General features: G+C 43.2%; 1 protein-coding gene across 10 annotated transcripts in view; it reads right to left on the reverse strand.

Moving 5' to 3' along the window:
• Positions 1–13,467: 13,467 nt before the first annotated feature.
• LOC144768102 (tyrosine-protein phosphatase non-receptor type 6-like) overlaps positions 13,468–17,883 on the reverse strand; it is a 291,008-nt gene continuing 286,592 nt past the window's right edge. For 6 of the 10 annotated variants that reach the window (XM_078651498.1, XM_078651494.1, XM_078651499.1 and 3 more), the window contains 3 exons: positions 15,658–15,743; positions 15,330–15,475; positions 13,468–14,264 (listed from right to left, as the gene is read on the reverse strand). In XM_078651498.1, coding sequence (XP_078507624.1) covers positions 15,352–15,475; positions 15,658–15,743 — 210 coding nt within the window. In that variant the 3' untranslated portion in view covers positions 13,468–14,264; positions 15,330–15,351. The remainder of the gene's footprint in view (positions 14,265–15,329; positions 15,476–15,657; positions 15,744–17,883) is intronic. The other 4 variants (XM_078651500.1, XM_078651501.1, XM_078651492.1 and 1 more) reach the window with 1 other exon arrangement.

The following is a 17,883-nucleotide window of genomic DNA, read 5'->3' on the forward strand; positions in this document are numbered from 1 at the left end:
GTCCCAGGAAGACACACACAAGTAGCTCACGATTGTCTTAGGATCGATCTCTCGGGCTCTAGCCCTGCCAAGCGTCCTAGGTTCACACGTCACTAGTCGCTTCAGTCCAGGATTTTTCATTGCATTCTTCTGATACCTGTGGGCTGATTTGTGTCCATATAAAAAGCCAGTACTACATGTGCCAGAATGCAAAGTAATCCCTGGCCTGGACCACCTACCCAAGCATAGGCCAGGGGAACTTGACAGCACCCGACCGGCTGGTCTGACAGGTCAGCGCGCAGGCCGATCGTCTGCTGAAACGGTGTTCACTGCTGATTTTCCCGATAATAAAACAAACTTTGCCTGCGGTAAGCTCAAACACAAGCAGTCTTTCAAATGTGCAAGACACTTATACTGCGTGTTTTTACACATTAAAACTGTTCTAATTTGGAAACATGGGGCACATATTATCTTAGCTTTCTAATTCATTGGTGGGGCCCACTTTGGTGCCCGGGTTTATTTTTTTTACCAGTCCGATCCTGACTGCTGCTGACCGCATAAGTCAGACTAGAACGCCTATGTTACGCAAGGGCGGCACCCATTTACAATCAGCTATATATAATGACACTACTATTAAAACTAAGGATTTTGGGGGCTGGACAGGGGTTGTATAAGGCAAGGACATGGTTTAGTTAAAGGTGTCTGGAATCTTACAGACATACAGGGCTTACTTTTTTCGCGAGTCACAAGGTCAAAGTAAAAGATTGTCCGGACCTAATGAAGTTAGTCAAGTATGTGTTTTGATGTAAACGCAGCCTTTTTTCGCCATAATTTAGTATTTGTCAATGAAATGCTCGAATAGCAGCCTTTTCACTTGCTAAGACCTTGCTCACATTTTTGTCAATTCATTTGGCAAGAATACGGTTTGTGTTTACATTGGCAGATGCCAGAGCAATCAGGCGGTGTTGGAAGAATTGCATTGCACCCTTGTAATGGAATACCTTTTCCTTTATAGCGCATGTTATAAACGTATTTGACAAAATCGAATTACAATGGCCTTTCAATAAGGAAACAGAGGCGGGAGAAAGAGGGAGGCAGTGAAAAGTGGAGGCATGGAGAAAGCAAGGTTGTGTAAGAGCTTTGGAGTCCTTGGCAGAGAATGATTCCAAAACTGAGAAAAATAAGCACGCGTGTACGCCTCGCGCTAAAAATAAACAAATTTAAATTGTTTGACGAGGAGAGGAGGAGGCAGCAGGGGGAGGGGAGAGAGGAGGGGGCCTTCACTGGTTTCCCTTGCGGGAGCGAGCAGGAACCATCTGTTAATTACAAACAGATGGTTTCAAAGCACGCTACGGCAAGGGAATCGCCAAATGTGCACGCGTTGCCATTGAAAGCAATGCAACGAGTGCACGTTTGTGGGCCAAAAACTAAATCAATTCCTAAAGGTCTCCTCCACTGCAGCGCATGCGCGCTGCGTAGGCGGGACCTAAAAATAGCTTCATCTGTGATGTAAGCAAAATGAAAAGTAGACCTGTGTGACTTCAAATCTCTTTACCCACACAACAAATTTGGGAGAGCGATATTGTAATGTGTTTGTGGTGGAACAACAGCAAAAGAGTAACACAGGAAAAGTGAAGAGAAATAACTAATTTGTACCAGGCCTATGAGGGCATATAGTAGGGTGTATTTTCTGCCATACAGACAATGCAAAAACATAAATCCAAGTATGCAAGTACACATAAAACTTCAAAACCATAATAACGAGGCTCTACCTCCCACACACAAATCCTGGTGTAGATGGTATGCAGATTCACTCTGATCCAACCGAATGGGTCCCTTCAAGGTTCACAGAAACATTCACGACAACAGCAAAGAACATTGGTCTCCTCCATATCAGTTAAACTTGTAAGATGGTGGATCAATTAAAACCCACCTGGCCATCTTGCAGATACCATCTTGCGGCCACTTGCATCATCAAAAAAGGTTAATTTCCATATCTATATCACCGATACTGAGAATTAGTAAAAAAAACTATGAGGAATATATAAAAAACAGATTCCTTCAAGTGTGCCCTGTGTCCCTTCACCAAACCAATGTAATAACCTAACATGCTTCTGCAACAAAATCACCTCCATAAGAGAAAACCTAGTTCTATAACTAACATCATTCTGGATAAAGTTTTCTAGTGGAGTAAAGATGACAGCCACCATCTTGTGAGTTTCCACTTGTTGACGACTTGGTAACACCAAAATGTTCTCATGCTTAAAGAATCTGAGAGACTCATCAACCTATGACAATCCATTTTTGCTCCCAGCATTAAACACATCAATGCCTCATTAAACAGGAACTGAAAAATGCTGTCACTGTCACACAGACAAAATGAACTCTGACTCAGAAACTCTATCCAACTACTAAGGCATACAGGCAATGCCAAGTGAAACAGCGATGACCGTGTACCTCGCCTGCATTTGGAAACAACCTTTTCAATCCCCTATAGCTCCTGGCCGACCTAGGCAGTAGAAAGAACCCTAAAAACATCTGAGAGAAACTTCTAGTTCTTGTTAGCCTAAGCTGGCAACGGAGTAAGGTTTATGACATTTGGTCAATATAATGTAAAGTAATACATACAAACATAATGTAATACAAATATGTGTTAAAACTTTTTGTTTTGAATTGCAATACAGTATTTGAGATGTCCAGACCTTCAAATCAAATCAAATATGATGTTTCTGTTAAGCGCGACTACTCACCCGTAAGGGTCTCAAGGCGCTGGGGGTGGGGTGGGGTGGGGGAAGTTTCGTAGGTTCCAGTCCATCAAGAAGGGGGTCTTCGAAGAGCCAGGTTTTGAGATTTCTTGCGAAGATGGGGAGCAATGTTAGCTGTCTGAGCTGGAGCGGAAGGTCGTTCCAGGCACTGGCCGCGAAGAAGGAGAAGGAGCGGCCTCCCGATCTGGTCTTTCTGGTGCGGGGGACCACGGCGGAGGAGAGCTGGGCTGATCGGGGGGTCCTTTGGGGTGCATGGAATTTGAGTCGGCTGTTCGGGTATGCTGGTCCCGTGTTGTGGAGGGAATTGTGAGAGTGGGTTAGAATCTTTAAGGTGACTCTAGCTTCGATGGGGAGCCAGTGGAGTGTGCGCAGGTGCTGGGAGATGTGGCAGTGGCTAGGCAGGTTGAGGACCAGTCTTGCGGCGGCGTTTTTGATGTTCTGTAGCTTGCTTGAGGTTTTTGTTTATTCCGGCATGGAGTGCATTGCCGTAGACGAGCCTGCTGGTGACCAGGGCATGGGTGACGGTCTTTCTGTGTTCGAGTGGGATCCATTTGAAGGTCTTACGTAGGAGGCGGAGGGTGTGAAAGCAGGAGGACAAGACGGAGTTGATCTGGCGGTCCATTTTAAGCTCTGAGTCCAGCATGATTCCTAGGTTGCGTGCGTGGTCCGTGGGGGTGGGCAGGCTTCCGAGGGCGGGGGGCCACCAGGTGTCATTCCAGGTGTCTGGGTTTGGGCCCATGATGAGTACTTCCGTTTTGTTTGTGTTTAGTTGTAGGCAGCTGTTTTTTATCCATTTGGCGATGGCTTCCATGTCTTGTTGAATGTTGTGTCTGGCGGTGTTGGGTTTGTTGGATAGGGAGAGGATGAGTTGGGTGTTGCCTGCGTATGACACAATGTTGAGTCCGTAGGTTCTGACGATGGGGGAGAGCGGAGCCATGTAGACGTTGAAGAGCATAGAGCTGAGTGAGGACCCCTGGGGGACTCCGCAGGTGGTAGGTGTAGGGTCTGAGAGGAAAGGGGGGAGTCTGACCCGCTGCGTTCTGCCGAAGAGGAAGGAGCGGATCCAGTCGAGGGCCTCATCTTCGATCCCTGCTTCGTGGGGTCTGCGTATTAGGGTGCAGTGAGAGACTGTGTCGAACACCGCTGAGAGGTCGAGGACTGCTGTTTCTCCTTTGTCCAGTAAGGTACGGATGTCATCTGTTGTGGCAAGGAGGGCGGTTTCCGTACTGTTGTATTTTCTGAAGCCAGATTGGGAGGAGTCGAGGATGTTGTGCTCTTCGATGAATGTGGCGACTTGGCTGTTGATGGCTTTCTCAATGACTTTCGCTGGGAACGGGAGCAGGGAGATGGGTCTGTAGTTTTTGAGGTCGGTGGGGTCTGCCGAGGGTTTCTTCAGGAGGGGGTTGATCTCAGCGAGTTTCCAGTTGTCAGGGAACGAGGCGGTTGCCAGGGATCGGTTGATGGTGGAGCAGAGCATGGGTGCGATGGTGTCGGCGGCTCTGATGAAAATGTGGTGCTGGCAGGGGTCTGTGGGAGCCCCGGAGTGGATTGACTTCATCGTCTTCAGTGTGTCTTCGGTGGTGAGGGCTGTCCAGTTGTCGATCGCTGGCTTCAGGATGTCGGGGGTGGTTGGTGAGGGTTCAGTGTGTTGGTTATCTTCGTCGAAGTTGTCGTAAATGCTCTTGATTTTGTGGTGGAAAAAGGTGCTGAGTTTGTCGCAGAGGTATTGTGAGACCTTGCATTGTATATGCATTTATTTACCTATTAGGCATAAGTCCCATTTCTTAGAGCAGTCCAAATCACTATTCGTACGTCTCACATCTTGGAGCACAACCTCACTTATTTGGTGTGAGTCTCCCCCACACAGTCTCAAAATATATTTGGTGTAACTCCCAGACCTTGAGTGTGAGTTTCAACTCTTGGAGCACATGGTCACTTATTGAGGCCCTCATTACGAGTGGCCAGGTAAATGGTGTGATATTTTCATTGTGAGTAGCCCGGTAAATGGTGTGATAGTTTCATTATGAGTGGCCCGGTAACTGTTGTGATATTTTCATTACGAGTGGCCCAGTAACTGGTGTGATATTTAGCGCATCTAATAAAATCAGATTCCGCTGATTCAGAATTTTAAGGTACATTAAATATCACTGAGTTATGAGTTTTGGGGAATATTATGCAGATTTTGATGCTTACTGCTCCAAAATCCACATGTTCCGATAAATACTAGACATATTTTCCCATATCCCTATCAAGGTAAAAGCTCATGGTAGTGATATGTGCAGTAACAGCAGTTACTACATAGATATATTGCAATTAATAGAGCCTCTAGTAATGGTAGCCCGAGTGGCTGTCTTACATATTGAGCAAAGTCATACTTCTTTAGACTCCTGTAGCTTGGTTTCAGTCACTTAAAGTCCCACGCCTTAGAGCAGACTCTTGCTTATTTTGTGTGAATCCCGTGCTGCGAGTATAGCCTCTCTTACTTTGCGTCAGTCTCACTTCTTGCAGCAGTGTCACCCCTTGTAGTTCTCAGTTGTTCTACTGACTTTCACAGAGTGGTGACTCTGGGACTTTCGTCCAAACCCCCTCACATCTCCCGGATATCTTTGCTGAGAGGTTGCCTTAGTCAGGGGGGCAATGAATGTATCTGTGGAGTGAGGCGAAAGGACAGCTGTAGGATTTCAAGGGACACTTCAGCTTGAAGCCCTCCAAGGAAAAATATGGAATGAATATAGATACTATGGAGTGGCAAAACTCCGATTCTACTGGACTTCTTAGTGATTTTTCACTGACTGACTAAACTTTGTTGGCCAATTGCCTGGTTATGCCATTGAATTCAGGGAGGAATAGCATACACTCAATATTACAGATATATATATCTCAGAATTAATTTGAAGTTGTAATGTTAACCACATCAGTGTTTCATCACTAACAGGCACATGCATCAAAAGAAAACCAGTCGCAAACGGGCAGATTCCAGGAATCTGCCGCTTGTGACCCGTATTTTTGCATTTGGGATGTATCATCCCAAATGCAACAAGCATTTGCAATGCAATAGGTCTCGCATTTGTTAAAAGTTAGAGTTGTTGGCATTGAAAATGACAAGGTATTTTACTTTTTTTTTGCAGTGTAGTAATTATATTTGCATAGTGCTATTGCCATTGGTATAAAAAACAAAAGTAAAAAACAATGTAAAAGGGAAGGAGAAACACCAGGGTTTCTATGGGTTAAGAAACACTGTAGGTGCCAGGGGAGGGTAAAGACCAGCCTGTGAAAGAGCAGTTGACATCCCACAGGTGGCACCTGACATGGGGTACGAGAAACCCCACTGGCTGGAGCTGGTGAAAAAGGCACAAGTCCCTCGGATGGCAGGGGTACTCCCAAATTGCATATGCAATTTCCCATTCATTCTATGGGCCTGTAGGCCCATGGGAATGAATGGGAAGCCATTCCTTATTTGCGACTCTCAATTTGCGAGTCGCAAATAAGGAATGTGTAGGAGTCTCTATTTTTACAGTGATTCCTACATGCATAGGCTTTTGCGAGTCCTTAATTGCGATCCCTTAATTATCGCAATTAAGGACTCGCAAAATCCTACCTTGATGCATGTGCCTGCAAGTACCGAAAGCAGGTGATGGTTAATAAGCATCTGTACTGGAAGGACAACTGCTTTGAATGGTAGTCCCTGAGGAAGTCCATCCTAGGTTCCAAATTTCAATATGTTGAGAGTTTGAGGATCTTCAATCATATCAAGCAAGTGACTGAGGGCTAGATGTAGGTAATAGCAAATTACCGAATGGTAAATACCGAATTTTACCGATTCGGTATTTACTAATCGGTAATTGCTATGTAGGAAAAAAATAAATCGGTAAAAATACCGAATCTTACCGAATCAGTATTTGCCATTGATTCCTATGGGCCTTGAAGCCCGTAGGAATCAATAGCAAATACAGATTCGGTAATTACCGAATTGGTAAAAATACCGAATTTCCAAGGGGGACAGGGTGTCACTTTGACACCCTGTTGCACCCCTGTTTCTGGCTTGTGTGCCATGTGACACACATACATGCCTTTAGGGCATGTATGTGTGCCACATGGCATAGGTGTACATGCACAGATGTGCATGTACACAGAGATTCGTAATTTACCACCCAATAGTTTTGGGTGGTAAATAATGAATTTCTAAGGGCCTGTGGCACTGTAAACTGTGCCACCTACATGTTGAATTACAGAATCGGTAAATTTACTGATTCGGTATTTTACCAGTTGTAGCTTGTCCTTTGCAATGCTGTGCGTCACTTTGCAATGTGTCCGATGATGCTTCCAGCTGTGAAGCGAGGCTTCATGTTGCACGGCATTGATTACAATGAAGCACTCAGCAATGTGGTGAGGCCTTGTGGAGATTTGCGGCGACCGTGTTTGGTACTGATTAAGCTTTTGGCTGTGCAGCGAGGTGGAACTGCTGCAGCTTGCAGATGGGATCTGTGTGTCCTGGCCCTGCGAAGATTTGCGTCACTTGGTGTCAGTTCCAATGAAGCCTTCTGTTCATACCGATTCAGAAAAGGGGGTGGTGATGAACAGAGTGCCTGAATTAAGCAGACCACTCTTACCCAGTCCAAAGATCAGGGCTTGATCCATCACCGTTTTTTAGCTCACTGCACCATCCCAGCTCAGAACTTGGCTATATGCAAATTAGTCTGTTCCTGTCCCAGTGCATGATGGGAACAGGGCAAACCAAACTACCAAGCCAATTCTTATACTGGGAAGGAAACAAGCTTCCGGGGACCGGTTTCTGTCCATCACCACCCCCTTGTAGAAATTATTCTGTTCATACCAGCACAGCTGTGTGGGGCCCTGCCACCTGATGGAACCTTCAGTTAGATAGGAAGGATGCCAGCCAAGAGTCCAGGACCTGGGAAAATCTCTTGGGGATCAGCATCTTCTCCAGCACAGGCCAGAAGCAGGGCCAGAAGCAGGGCGCAGGCAGGTCCAATTGGAGTCGTCATATGGGCAGTTGCAGGGCTGGGCTTTAGAATCTTGTTGTGTCCCTGAAGGCCAAAGAGAAGGTCAGCCATCTGACCCTTGAAGTCCTTCTTGGTAGCCTGGGATCAAGGCACACAGGTCCATTCTTCCTACTTTAGACAGCAGGGCCGTCCTTCAAGAAGCAGGACAGTCATTCTTCTGAATCTTCCACAGGACCAGGAGTGTCCTGATTAGTGGCTCTGGAGGTTTAATATTTATACCTGCGCCAGCCTTTATGTAGGGCGTCTCCCTGTCCTTCCTTCAACACTGGTTCTGGAAAGTTCTTCACCTTTGCCCTGTGAGGCTCCAAACTGTTTGGAGTGACAAAAGGCAGGGCAGGCCCAAAAGGCAGGGCAGGCCTGATGTCAGGTTCCTTTGTGTGTGATGTAGGCAAAGCCCTTTGAAGTGTTAGTGAGGATGGGTTTAGCTCCTCCCCAGACATCCTATCAGGATGCCCTATTCTGTTGGTACCTAAACCCCCTTTTGTTTCACTTTCTGGAAGTAATACACAAACCCCAACAGCAGAGCCATTCACAGTCATTTGATCCGAGACACTTGAAGAAAGGCACAGTTAGTTCGTAAAAGTGGCATTTTCAGAATTGCAACTTAAAATCCGATTTTTACCTGCTCCCAATCTAAAGTTAGCACTTATTAAATGTTATAAGGCATCTCAGTATTAGTCATTGGGAGAGACAGGCCTTGTAACAGTGAAAAAACTGTTTAGGGGGTTTTCACTGATAGGACATATAAAACTTAAATACACATGTACTACTTTTTAAATACAATGTAGCCTGCCCTATGAGCCTTCAGGGCCTACCTTAGGGTTTACTTATAAGTATTAGAAAGTAAAAGTTCTGCCTGGCAAAAGGTTTATTTTGCCAGGTTGAAATAGCAGTTTAAAAGTGCACACAGTGGCGGCAGCTGCAGGCCTGAGATGTCTTACAGAGGGTTTCACAAGGAGTTCTGCGGCTCACTAGTAGCACTTAATTTATGGTCCTTAACTACTGGTAGTATCATTTACTAGGGACTTACAAGTAAATTAGATGTGCCAATTCGATGTAGTCCAATCTTTTCATGTTTGAAGGAGAGAGCACAAGCACTTCAACACTTGTTAGCAGTGGGAACATGTTCAGAGTCCTAAAGCCAACATAAATGAATTCAGCAAATAGTAGGGGTGGGGAAGGCAATACGTTTGGGTGGAATACCATGGGAAGAATGTCTGGTATAGCAATCCCTCACCTTTACCCTTTACATGACCCAATTCTAGCACAAATGTTTGTCTGTTTTCAGTATGAACTTTGAAAAATTCCAAATGTCGTTTTCAGCATGCAAATAAACACCCACGACTGCAAGAGATGAACTTGAAAAAGGGGAATGAGTACAGTGGGTCTTTGATTTGATCTTGTGCTCTCCCGCCTGCATTTCTTTAGCCTCCCGCATGGCTTCACAGAACACAATATGATTTCCATGCTTGCTCACACAATTCACTCTTGCTTACCTCTTGCTGCAGATGCAACATGCAAGACACGACATAGAACACCTTTACATGGGCTGACCACAGGACAAATACAACATATTATCAATGACAGTGAGGGTGCACTAATGAATCTGTTACAAGTGAAGTGATCATTTTTCTTCAATAAATGTCTCTTCTAAACTTTATAAGTATTCTGTATTTCATAAGTAAATAGATTGAATCCAGTGCTGTGAACTGTATACAAATCTTTTTTTTCTTCCCTTCATTAAAAATATTATCTAAAACAGAGTGTGCCCTTGATCCATATTGCCTTACGACATTGATTCTATTGCTTCATCAGGGCACATACTTTAATTAAAATCACTAGGAAGCGTTATTTACGCACTTGAAGGAAAGAAAATAATAATTTCCTTGTTTAAAATGCAAATAATATGAACTGTAACCTTTGAAGATACATTCCTGATATATATTCAAAACAGCAGCCTTAAGTCCTATGAAAGGTAGATAATCAGAATCTCAAAGTTGTGAACACTAATTGGTTGGCGACAAGTGAAACTATAAGAGGTGGCAAATCGGGATTCCCAAAAATGTACATGTATGTTTTGCTTAGTATTTTCATAAATTCTCTTATGTATAAGAGCAAAGGTAATACAACATTAATTGTTGTCTAAAGCAATACTATAAGATGAAAAACTATTAGTGTGATAGCAGCAATGAGTAAAAGATATACTTGCATGCTTATTCAAGTGATATTTTACGTATCTGAAGAGCTCAGATTAAAAATTCTAGAAAATAAAGTATACTTTAAGAAATAATAAACATACCTCTTGTGAGTTTTAGAATTAAAGATGCACAGGTTAAGCATGTCTAAAATAGCCCTGTCACACAGTTCCTGATAAATGTACAGAATGAAATCGTGACTAAATCTATATATAATACCATGAGTACTAATGCATATATTCAGTGAGTATGTATTACTATTGCATAAAATGGTGCGGAAAAGTGGCATAGTAACCTTTCGAGAATAGGGCTCAGCTTAAGTAGTGAATGTGTTCACTATTTATTAGAAATATCTAAAGATGCCGGCCTTCAAAAATACTGCATACAACCAGCCCACACTATGGCATTACTATATACTGAAGAAGAGCTATTACCATTGTGGAAACATGTCTCAAGATGGCAGCCATGATCACCACAATTAGCACATACAGATTTCATAAGGACACCTACCACAAATACCAATACATTTCCTCCAATCATATTTAGTTACGTAAATTAGTGTTGTGCACAATATATCTTTGAAGTCAATACTGTAACTTACTTGGGGAATACTATCACTTACATATTGAAACATCCTTAAGAGGCGGTCCACTTGAGTGATGGATGGTGAAAACTAGTATAAAATCTCATCATAGTTAGAGAAACCTACATGTCTCATCTAATGTGGGTGGATTAAATAATGTCATTATTAGAATTAAAGATCCATATAGGAAACATGTTTAAAATAATCCTATCATATATAAACAGTTCCTGTAGTAGAGAACTACATTATACGTAAATTGATATGTAATATCCATAAGTAGTAAGGGAGATATACACTGGAGTATACAATATTAAAGCATAAAATGGCACAGAAACTCGGCATAGTAACCTTTCAAAGATAGGGCTCAGCCTAAATAGTGAATGTGTTCAATATTTTTGATAAATATCTAAAGATGCTGGCCTTCAAAAATACTGCACAGTATACCCAACACTATAGTACTGGAAAAGTAGAATGTAAACTAAGACAAATGATAATGGTGGGCAAAAGTATTGCAAAAACAAAACAAAACGAAAGTATCTAGAATTGTCAGCCCTCAAAAGTTTGAGGTTTCAAGACAATGATGATAATGTGATGTCAGTATTAAAGGTTAACACATACTCAGTAGCACAATAAAAGAAAGCATCATGATCATCTCAAACGTAAATCAAAAGATACCAGCTCCCGAAATAGGTGGTGTCCTTAATCAATAAATTCAGTATTAGAGAACTAAAATGTGAGTGTAGTCACGTACGAAGAGGAATGGCAAAGTATTGTTGGAAAACGAAGGTTTCAGAACTGACAGTCGTCAAAAGTAAAGGCTCCTTAAACCGAACCCACTGTGTGAAACGTCTAAAAGAGAGCACGATCATGTGAGGTGAAATATAAAAAAAAGCCTTGGTTAGAAGCTGGAATGTACACAGATGGCAGCCATTAAGACAGAAGCATCACTAAATAAATCTCTATGATAAACAAAAGCTGTTTAAATCTAGTCATATACTGAAATTAAAAAAAGTCGAGCCAGTATTTAGGGATGTGTAAGCCAAGGGACGTTTAGCCCACTAGGCAGAAACATGTCGGCCCTATTAGCGACAGTCATTCTTTCCATACTGTCTTTTGCACTGTTCCTGTTGTTTTAGTTAGGGGATGTGCCTTGATTTCAATAAAAAGTAGTTTTGACATATCACCCTATTTTAGATTGACCACGTTTGTGTTATGTTGCACTGTTTTTCACCACTTTCAACCATCACTAACTGGCCAACAACTGGTGGCTCACAACACAATGTGGACCTGATCCAGTACTAACATCTTACTGTGTGGCATGGGGTCTAGATGATCTAAAGACCGGCCTGGTCACAGTGTGGACGATCAAATGATATGACTGATCACTTGGTTTGTTTGATGGTTATCCACAACAAGTTGCTCTAGATTTTGTTGACCAGTCCGTGATTACATTTGCTTCTCACATATGTGGTTCACACTCTGTTACCCTGTTTAGTGGCAATTATAGCACTCACTGACATAGTGTATTTCATGCCAGTTTGGCTAATTTATTTGGCCGTCAGACCTTACTAGTTTTGTTTTGTTTTTCATTTGCTCTTCTCTGTCTGCCCCAAAATGGGCAGCTTTACCTAAAGGATACTAAGCTTCTTAGTAAACCCAGCAGGCCCCATTAGGAAATCAGGATTAGGCTCCCACAAGTCTGTGAATATGACATAGTTACCCTACCGACGATATAGACAGAAGCACCATCAACCTGACTCTGGTCTGCGATGGGTTTCTGTGAAAGAAATCTGGAAGGCACCCAAACCTGCAATAGCTCACAAGGTCATACCAGAAGCAGAATTAGCATTGTACAAATGTCTTTTAACAGAAAATAACATAACATGGACCATTGCACAGCTACACACCAGCATATCTCTCAAATGTTGTCCAGTCATACCAGCCCTCCAACAGCCAACATCCTCCTGAGGTATTGGAGAGGCCTGCCAGAGTCTCCGGACTATGCCATGGACACCTACGGTACAGTGTCATCCGTTAAGTTCACACCCACCACCCTCAATCCAGACACAGTAGCAATCTGTCCTGTTCTGGGCTGATGCACTGTTTCTTCTGTAGCGTCTTCGAGTACACTACGGTCATCAAGGAGCACAACCGCATGTTTCTCTTCGAGAACTGCTCGAGCGCCTGTGCTCGCCTCTCTGTTCCACGCATGGCACTCTGGGGGGCCTGATGTGCTTTACAAATGTAACAAATAGAAAATAAACACACTCAGCCGTCTTCGTTCACTATAGAACAATTCCGAGTACAACCATGAATAAAAACAACTTTTCATAAAAATAAAAAAAATGGCACAAATATGACTTAATGTAGTCATTTCACTTTGCTTTTAAAAAAAAATCTTTGGTAGGCAAGTGCCAACATCACTGTCTCAACCATCTTACATTGCATTCTCCCTTGACCAGTGTAGTTGGTCAGAGCTGCTCAAAACTACATAATTGTGGCCTTATTTTCAGAATGTGCTGTGGAGTGGCTTAAGTCTGACCCCCTATGTCCACCTCAAGAGCTATGTGGTGTGCACACGCTTTTAAGTCTACAAATGTGCTATCTGGCAGTGTGTGGATTCTGGTGCATGGACGCTTGACAAGCCTGAGGTCCTCCTGAGGGTCACCTTCCAGTTTCTATCAACAGCAGCTAATACAATACAATTTTAAAAAACTCAAGTGTCAGCTGGAGGTACGGGTTCTCTAACTTTAATTCAGAGGGACCTTTTGACTTATGGAAGACAACATCTTGACTTGATGGTAAGATGCATGTGTGGGGAGATGGAGAAATGCTACGGCGTCAGTGAATGACCCGGAATCCATACAAAGAAAGGTACTTTGCTATAAAGATGTATTAAGGAACTGGGAGGCAGACCCTACTTTTCTTTTCTGTTACAAAACAAACCAAACTTTATTTAAATTACAGCAAATTGGCCAACGCGCGCAAATTGCGCTTGCACATTGAATGATTACACAGAGATGCAGGTTTTCCTTCCACACATGGGTGATGAGAAGGGCATGTCATTCCAGTGTACTCTGAGAAGATTACCAGGGCATGAGATACTGAGGGGTGTGAGCAGAGAGGTACTCACCATTGGAGGAGGGGATCCCTCATTCAGGGGCAGACTGTAAACATTCTGACAATGGTGCAACCAGTGTGGAAATGGCAAGTATGAAAAACGTTGTGCAATTACATAGAGAGCCACACTGGCTGCAAATGTTGCCAGACAGAAAAAACAACGGTTGTCACCAGTGGTATAAACAAACTGGCCAGCCATTGGTTCGCGCTCTACAAGTCCCATGACTTGGTGATCATCGTTGGGGGCTGCAAGGAGAGCACCATGTTAGGCTCAAAGTGCACAATCGGTCACTGTGAGGCCCATTGATGGCCTGAGGTCCATACAGTCTGAGGGCCTCAGCCCCGAAAGGGGAAGAACGATTGCAGATGGGTGCTGGGGATTCGTAGGGAGCCGGAAGCGCCCTTAGTGGGATGCGTACAGTACATAAGGGCCTTCTCCTGGGGAGAGTGGGGAGGCAGCAGTTTTCCAGGCACAGTTGCTTAGCCAGGAGAAGGAAATATGCGCCAGGGGTATCTGGTATCAAGCCGCTTGGTCAGACAGGAAACACCCAATAGTACTCCGATTCTCCAGAGGCCAGGGGGACTCCTTCACGCCAAGCTGAAAGAAGAGTGGGAGAGGAGAGCCATTACAGATGTGTAGAAGACCAGTATTCAACAGTCCCAATTGGATTACACAAAATTGCTTTACCTAGCAGCTACAGCAAAAATATGAAACCACTTGTAGCATATTAAAACACGGCAGCCCGGCTGATTAACAATATCCCCAGACGACATAACATCTCACCTGTGCCGAATGTGTTGTGTTGGCTTTACATTCCCCAAAATTTTTTTTTTTTTAAGCAATTGAGATATTCCACACAACAGTTTATCAGAACCCTCCAGATTTGTGTCTGCTAAATCTACCTGTGTACGGTCAGACATCTATGTTCCAATGCACGGGATCTTCTTGCTAACCAAATTTAAGGTGACCATGTGTAACAAATTGAAGTCTTTATGTCCAGTATATGTAACAGATTAGATTTATTGAAGATAAGATTCAGGTCAGGTAGATAAAATAGAATAAAGTAGATCCAATAATAGAACACCATGCCTTCTCTTTTACAGCGGAAAAGACTTGGAATGTGTTGTCAGTTTCTTTGCAACAATAGTCATCAATAATTTGCATTAAAAATCTTTCAAAAGCTCCTCTATTTTGCCAATAGTTATGTTGTAGTGCTTCAGGAAATCTATGTTCGATCTTTTTACTTTCTGATGTTATTGTTGCTCCTTTAGCGAAATTAAACTTCGATACCAGTGCAGTTAACAAATAAGATATATCATAACCCAATATCCACATTCAAAAGCCAACTATCAGACTATTTTGGCATACAAGTGGAAGTTTTGCTAGAAATGTCTGGATATGTTTTTTTAAACTCAACAATTAATGGTAAGGAGAAGATTCAGTATATATTCTTTAAACAATGCAAATCAAGCACACAGGCTTACTCTACAAACTCTAGTATGCTCCGCAGAAACCTCTGAAGGTGCACATCAGATTGGGAGATTTGGTCTTTGAGAATCATATATCCCCTTTAGTCAATACTATGTCTTTCTTTATCTTTTCTCCAAATCACCGTCACCATGTGGAGATCAGAATTAAACATTTTCAGAGGAGTGTCCCCACCTTACTTTCTGTTTCTTTGGTGTTATTTCCTCTTCAGTGATCCTTTTTGCTTCTCCTGCTCCGTCGGTTTCTGCTTCTTTGACTTGTCATCTTTCTTCCCCCGCGTGGCATGAAGGTTCTCATAGATCGTGGCCTCATCTTTCTGCCTAAAAATAGGAAAGAGAAGTGGTAGGAACAATCTTAGTGAGAGAAGAGTTGTGATAAATACTGTTGGTGCACAAAGAACCAACATAGAGATACTGAAGAGAAAGTGGGTCATGGGAGAGGGGTACCGGTGTCAGAAGATACCCAAATACGTAATGTGGATAGCGATGCAGCAGTTACTTACTTCGAGGACTTGCGTGTAGCTTTTGTGTGTGTGTTCTTAGCCCCTTGAATTCGCTGGATGTTACCGTACTGAGATTCTGGAGTTTTCTGCAAAACAAAACCATATGAGAAGAGTAAAATTCCAAGGATCATTAAAGCTCCAAAATATGCCCTCTATCATCATGCACAGAGATGGAGGTATGTCTATCTCTCTGTGGAGTTTCATATTGGTTTTGAATGACTATATGCATGCAACAGAATCGTCTCCAATTGCTTTTCACTATACATATCTCAGCGTTTCTCACCATCTGTTTGCACCTCACTGTGATACTGCCTGTGCCCATGTCCCAGTGGTCCCCTCTGTACCCAGTGCTGCTGCTGCCTGTATCCCTCTCACAGGAATGTTTTGTCAGCACCCATCTTGTAGTGGTCCTATTTGTGCCAACATCACGGTAGTTCTGTCATTTCTTTTTCTTTGTGGTTTTATCGTTGCCCATTCTATAATTATTCTTTTGGTGCCCGTCTAACACATATCTTGTCTGAGTCCACCTTGCATGAGTTCTGTTGGCACTGCCTCGCTGTGGTTCGACATTTGCCCTTCTCAGGTTTGTTTTGTCTGCGCGGTCATATAGTGGTCATGAATGTAGATGCCTAGAAGCCTTTCCCTCTGCCGCTACCAATCCCCCAGTAGTTCGCTTAGTATCCATCTCACTGTGTTCTGTCTTTATCCATCTCTCATTGCTCCACTCTGTATCCCTCTACTTCACTGACCTTAGTCATGTCACAGTGCCTCTGGTGGTACCCATCTCTGCACTTCTGGACATCAGTGCCCATCTCATAGTGGTTCTGTCTGCACCAGTCTCAAAGAAGCTCTCTCTATATCCATTTCCCAGTGGTTCACTCTGAACCCACTTCGCAGTGACTCTGTCAGCACCTGGTTCGAAGTGGTTTTCACTGCCCATACTTACCGTACAGAGTTTAATTTATTCCAAGCTCACTGTGAGGCGTGTGCACGTATCAGTCCTGAGATGGTTATGCCTCCAACTAGCTCACATAAGTTTAGCCCATTACCTAGGGGTTAAGTCCATTTAAAGCCATCGCCTAGTAGCTGAGTGTGTCTGTATCAATCTCACAATGGTTTAGGCTGCCTGTACTCATCTCCCAGAGTCTGTTTATCCATAACCATCTCCCAGAGTTTCGGTTTTCTATATTCATCTCCTAGACTCTCAGTTCATCTATACCCATCTTACAGAGTTTCAGTCTATATGTACCCCTCTCTCAGAGCTTCAGTCTATCTATACCCAAAACATAGACTCTCAGTCTATCTATATCCGTCTCCCAGAGTTTGTTTATCTAAACCCATCTCTCAGAGTGTCAGTTTATCTATACCCATATCCCGGAGTTTCAGTCATATCTACCCCTTTCCCAGAGTCTCAGTTTATCCATACCAATCTCCCAGTTTGTTTATATATACCCCTCTCCCAGAGTTTCAGTCTATCTATACCCAAACTCCCAGAGTTTAAGTTTATCTAAACCCATCTCCCAGAGTTTCAGTTGATCTATGCACATATCCCAGAGTTTGAGTCTATCTGTACCCCTTTCCCAGAGTCTCATGTTATCCATACCCTACTCCCAGAGTTTCAGTCCATCTATACCCAAACTCCCAGAGCTTCAGCCTATCTATACCCAAACTCCCAGAGTTTACGTTTATCTAAACTCATCTCCCAGAGTTTCAGTTTATCAATACCCATATCCCAGAGTTTCAGTCTATCTGTACTCCTTTCCCAGAGTTTCCGTTTATCCATACACTTCTCCTAGAGTTTGTCTATCTATACCCAAACCCCCAGAATTTCAGTCTATCTGTACCCCTCTCCCAGAGATTACGTTTATCTAAACTCATCTCCGAGTTTCAGTTTATCTATACCCATCTCCCAGAGTTTCAGTCTATCTATACCCATCTCCCAGAGTTTCAGTCTGTCTATACCCAAACTCCCAGCGTTTAAGAGTATCTAAACTCATCTCCCAGAGTTTCAGTTTATCTATACCCCTATCCCAGAGTTTCAGTCTATCTGTACCCCTTTCCCAGAGTCTCAGTTTATCAATACCCCTCTCCCAGAGTTTAAGTCTATCTATACCCAAACTCCAAGAGTCTCAGTTTATCCATACCCATCTCCCAGAGTTTGTCTATCAATACCCAAACTCCAAGAGTCTCAGTTTATCCATACCCATCTCCTAGAGTTTCAGTCTA

Source organism: Lissotriton helveticus, chromosome 7 (genome assembly GCF_964261635.1).
Source record: "Lissotriton helveticus chromosome 7, aLisHel1.1, whole genome shotgun sequence".
NCBI lineage: Eukaryota > Metazoa > Chordata > Amphibia > Caudata > Salamandridae > Lissotriton > Lissotriton helveticus.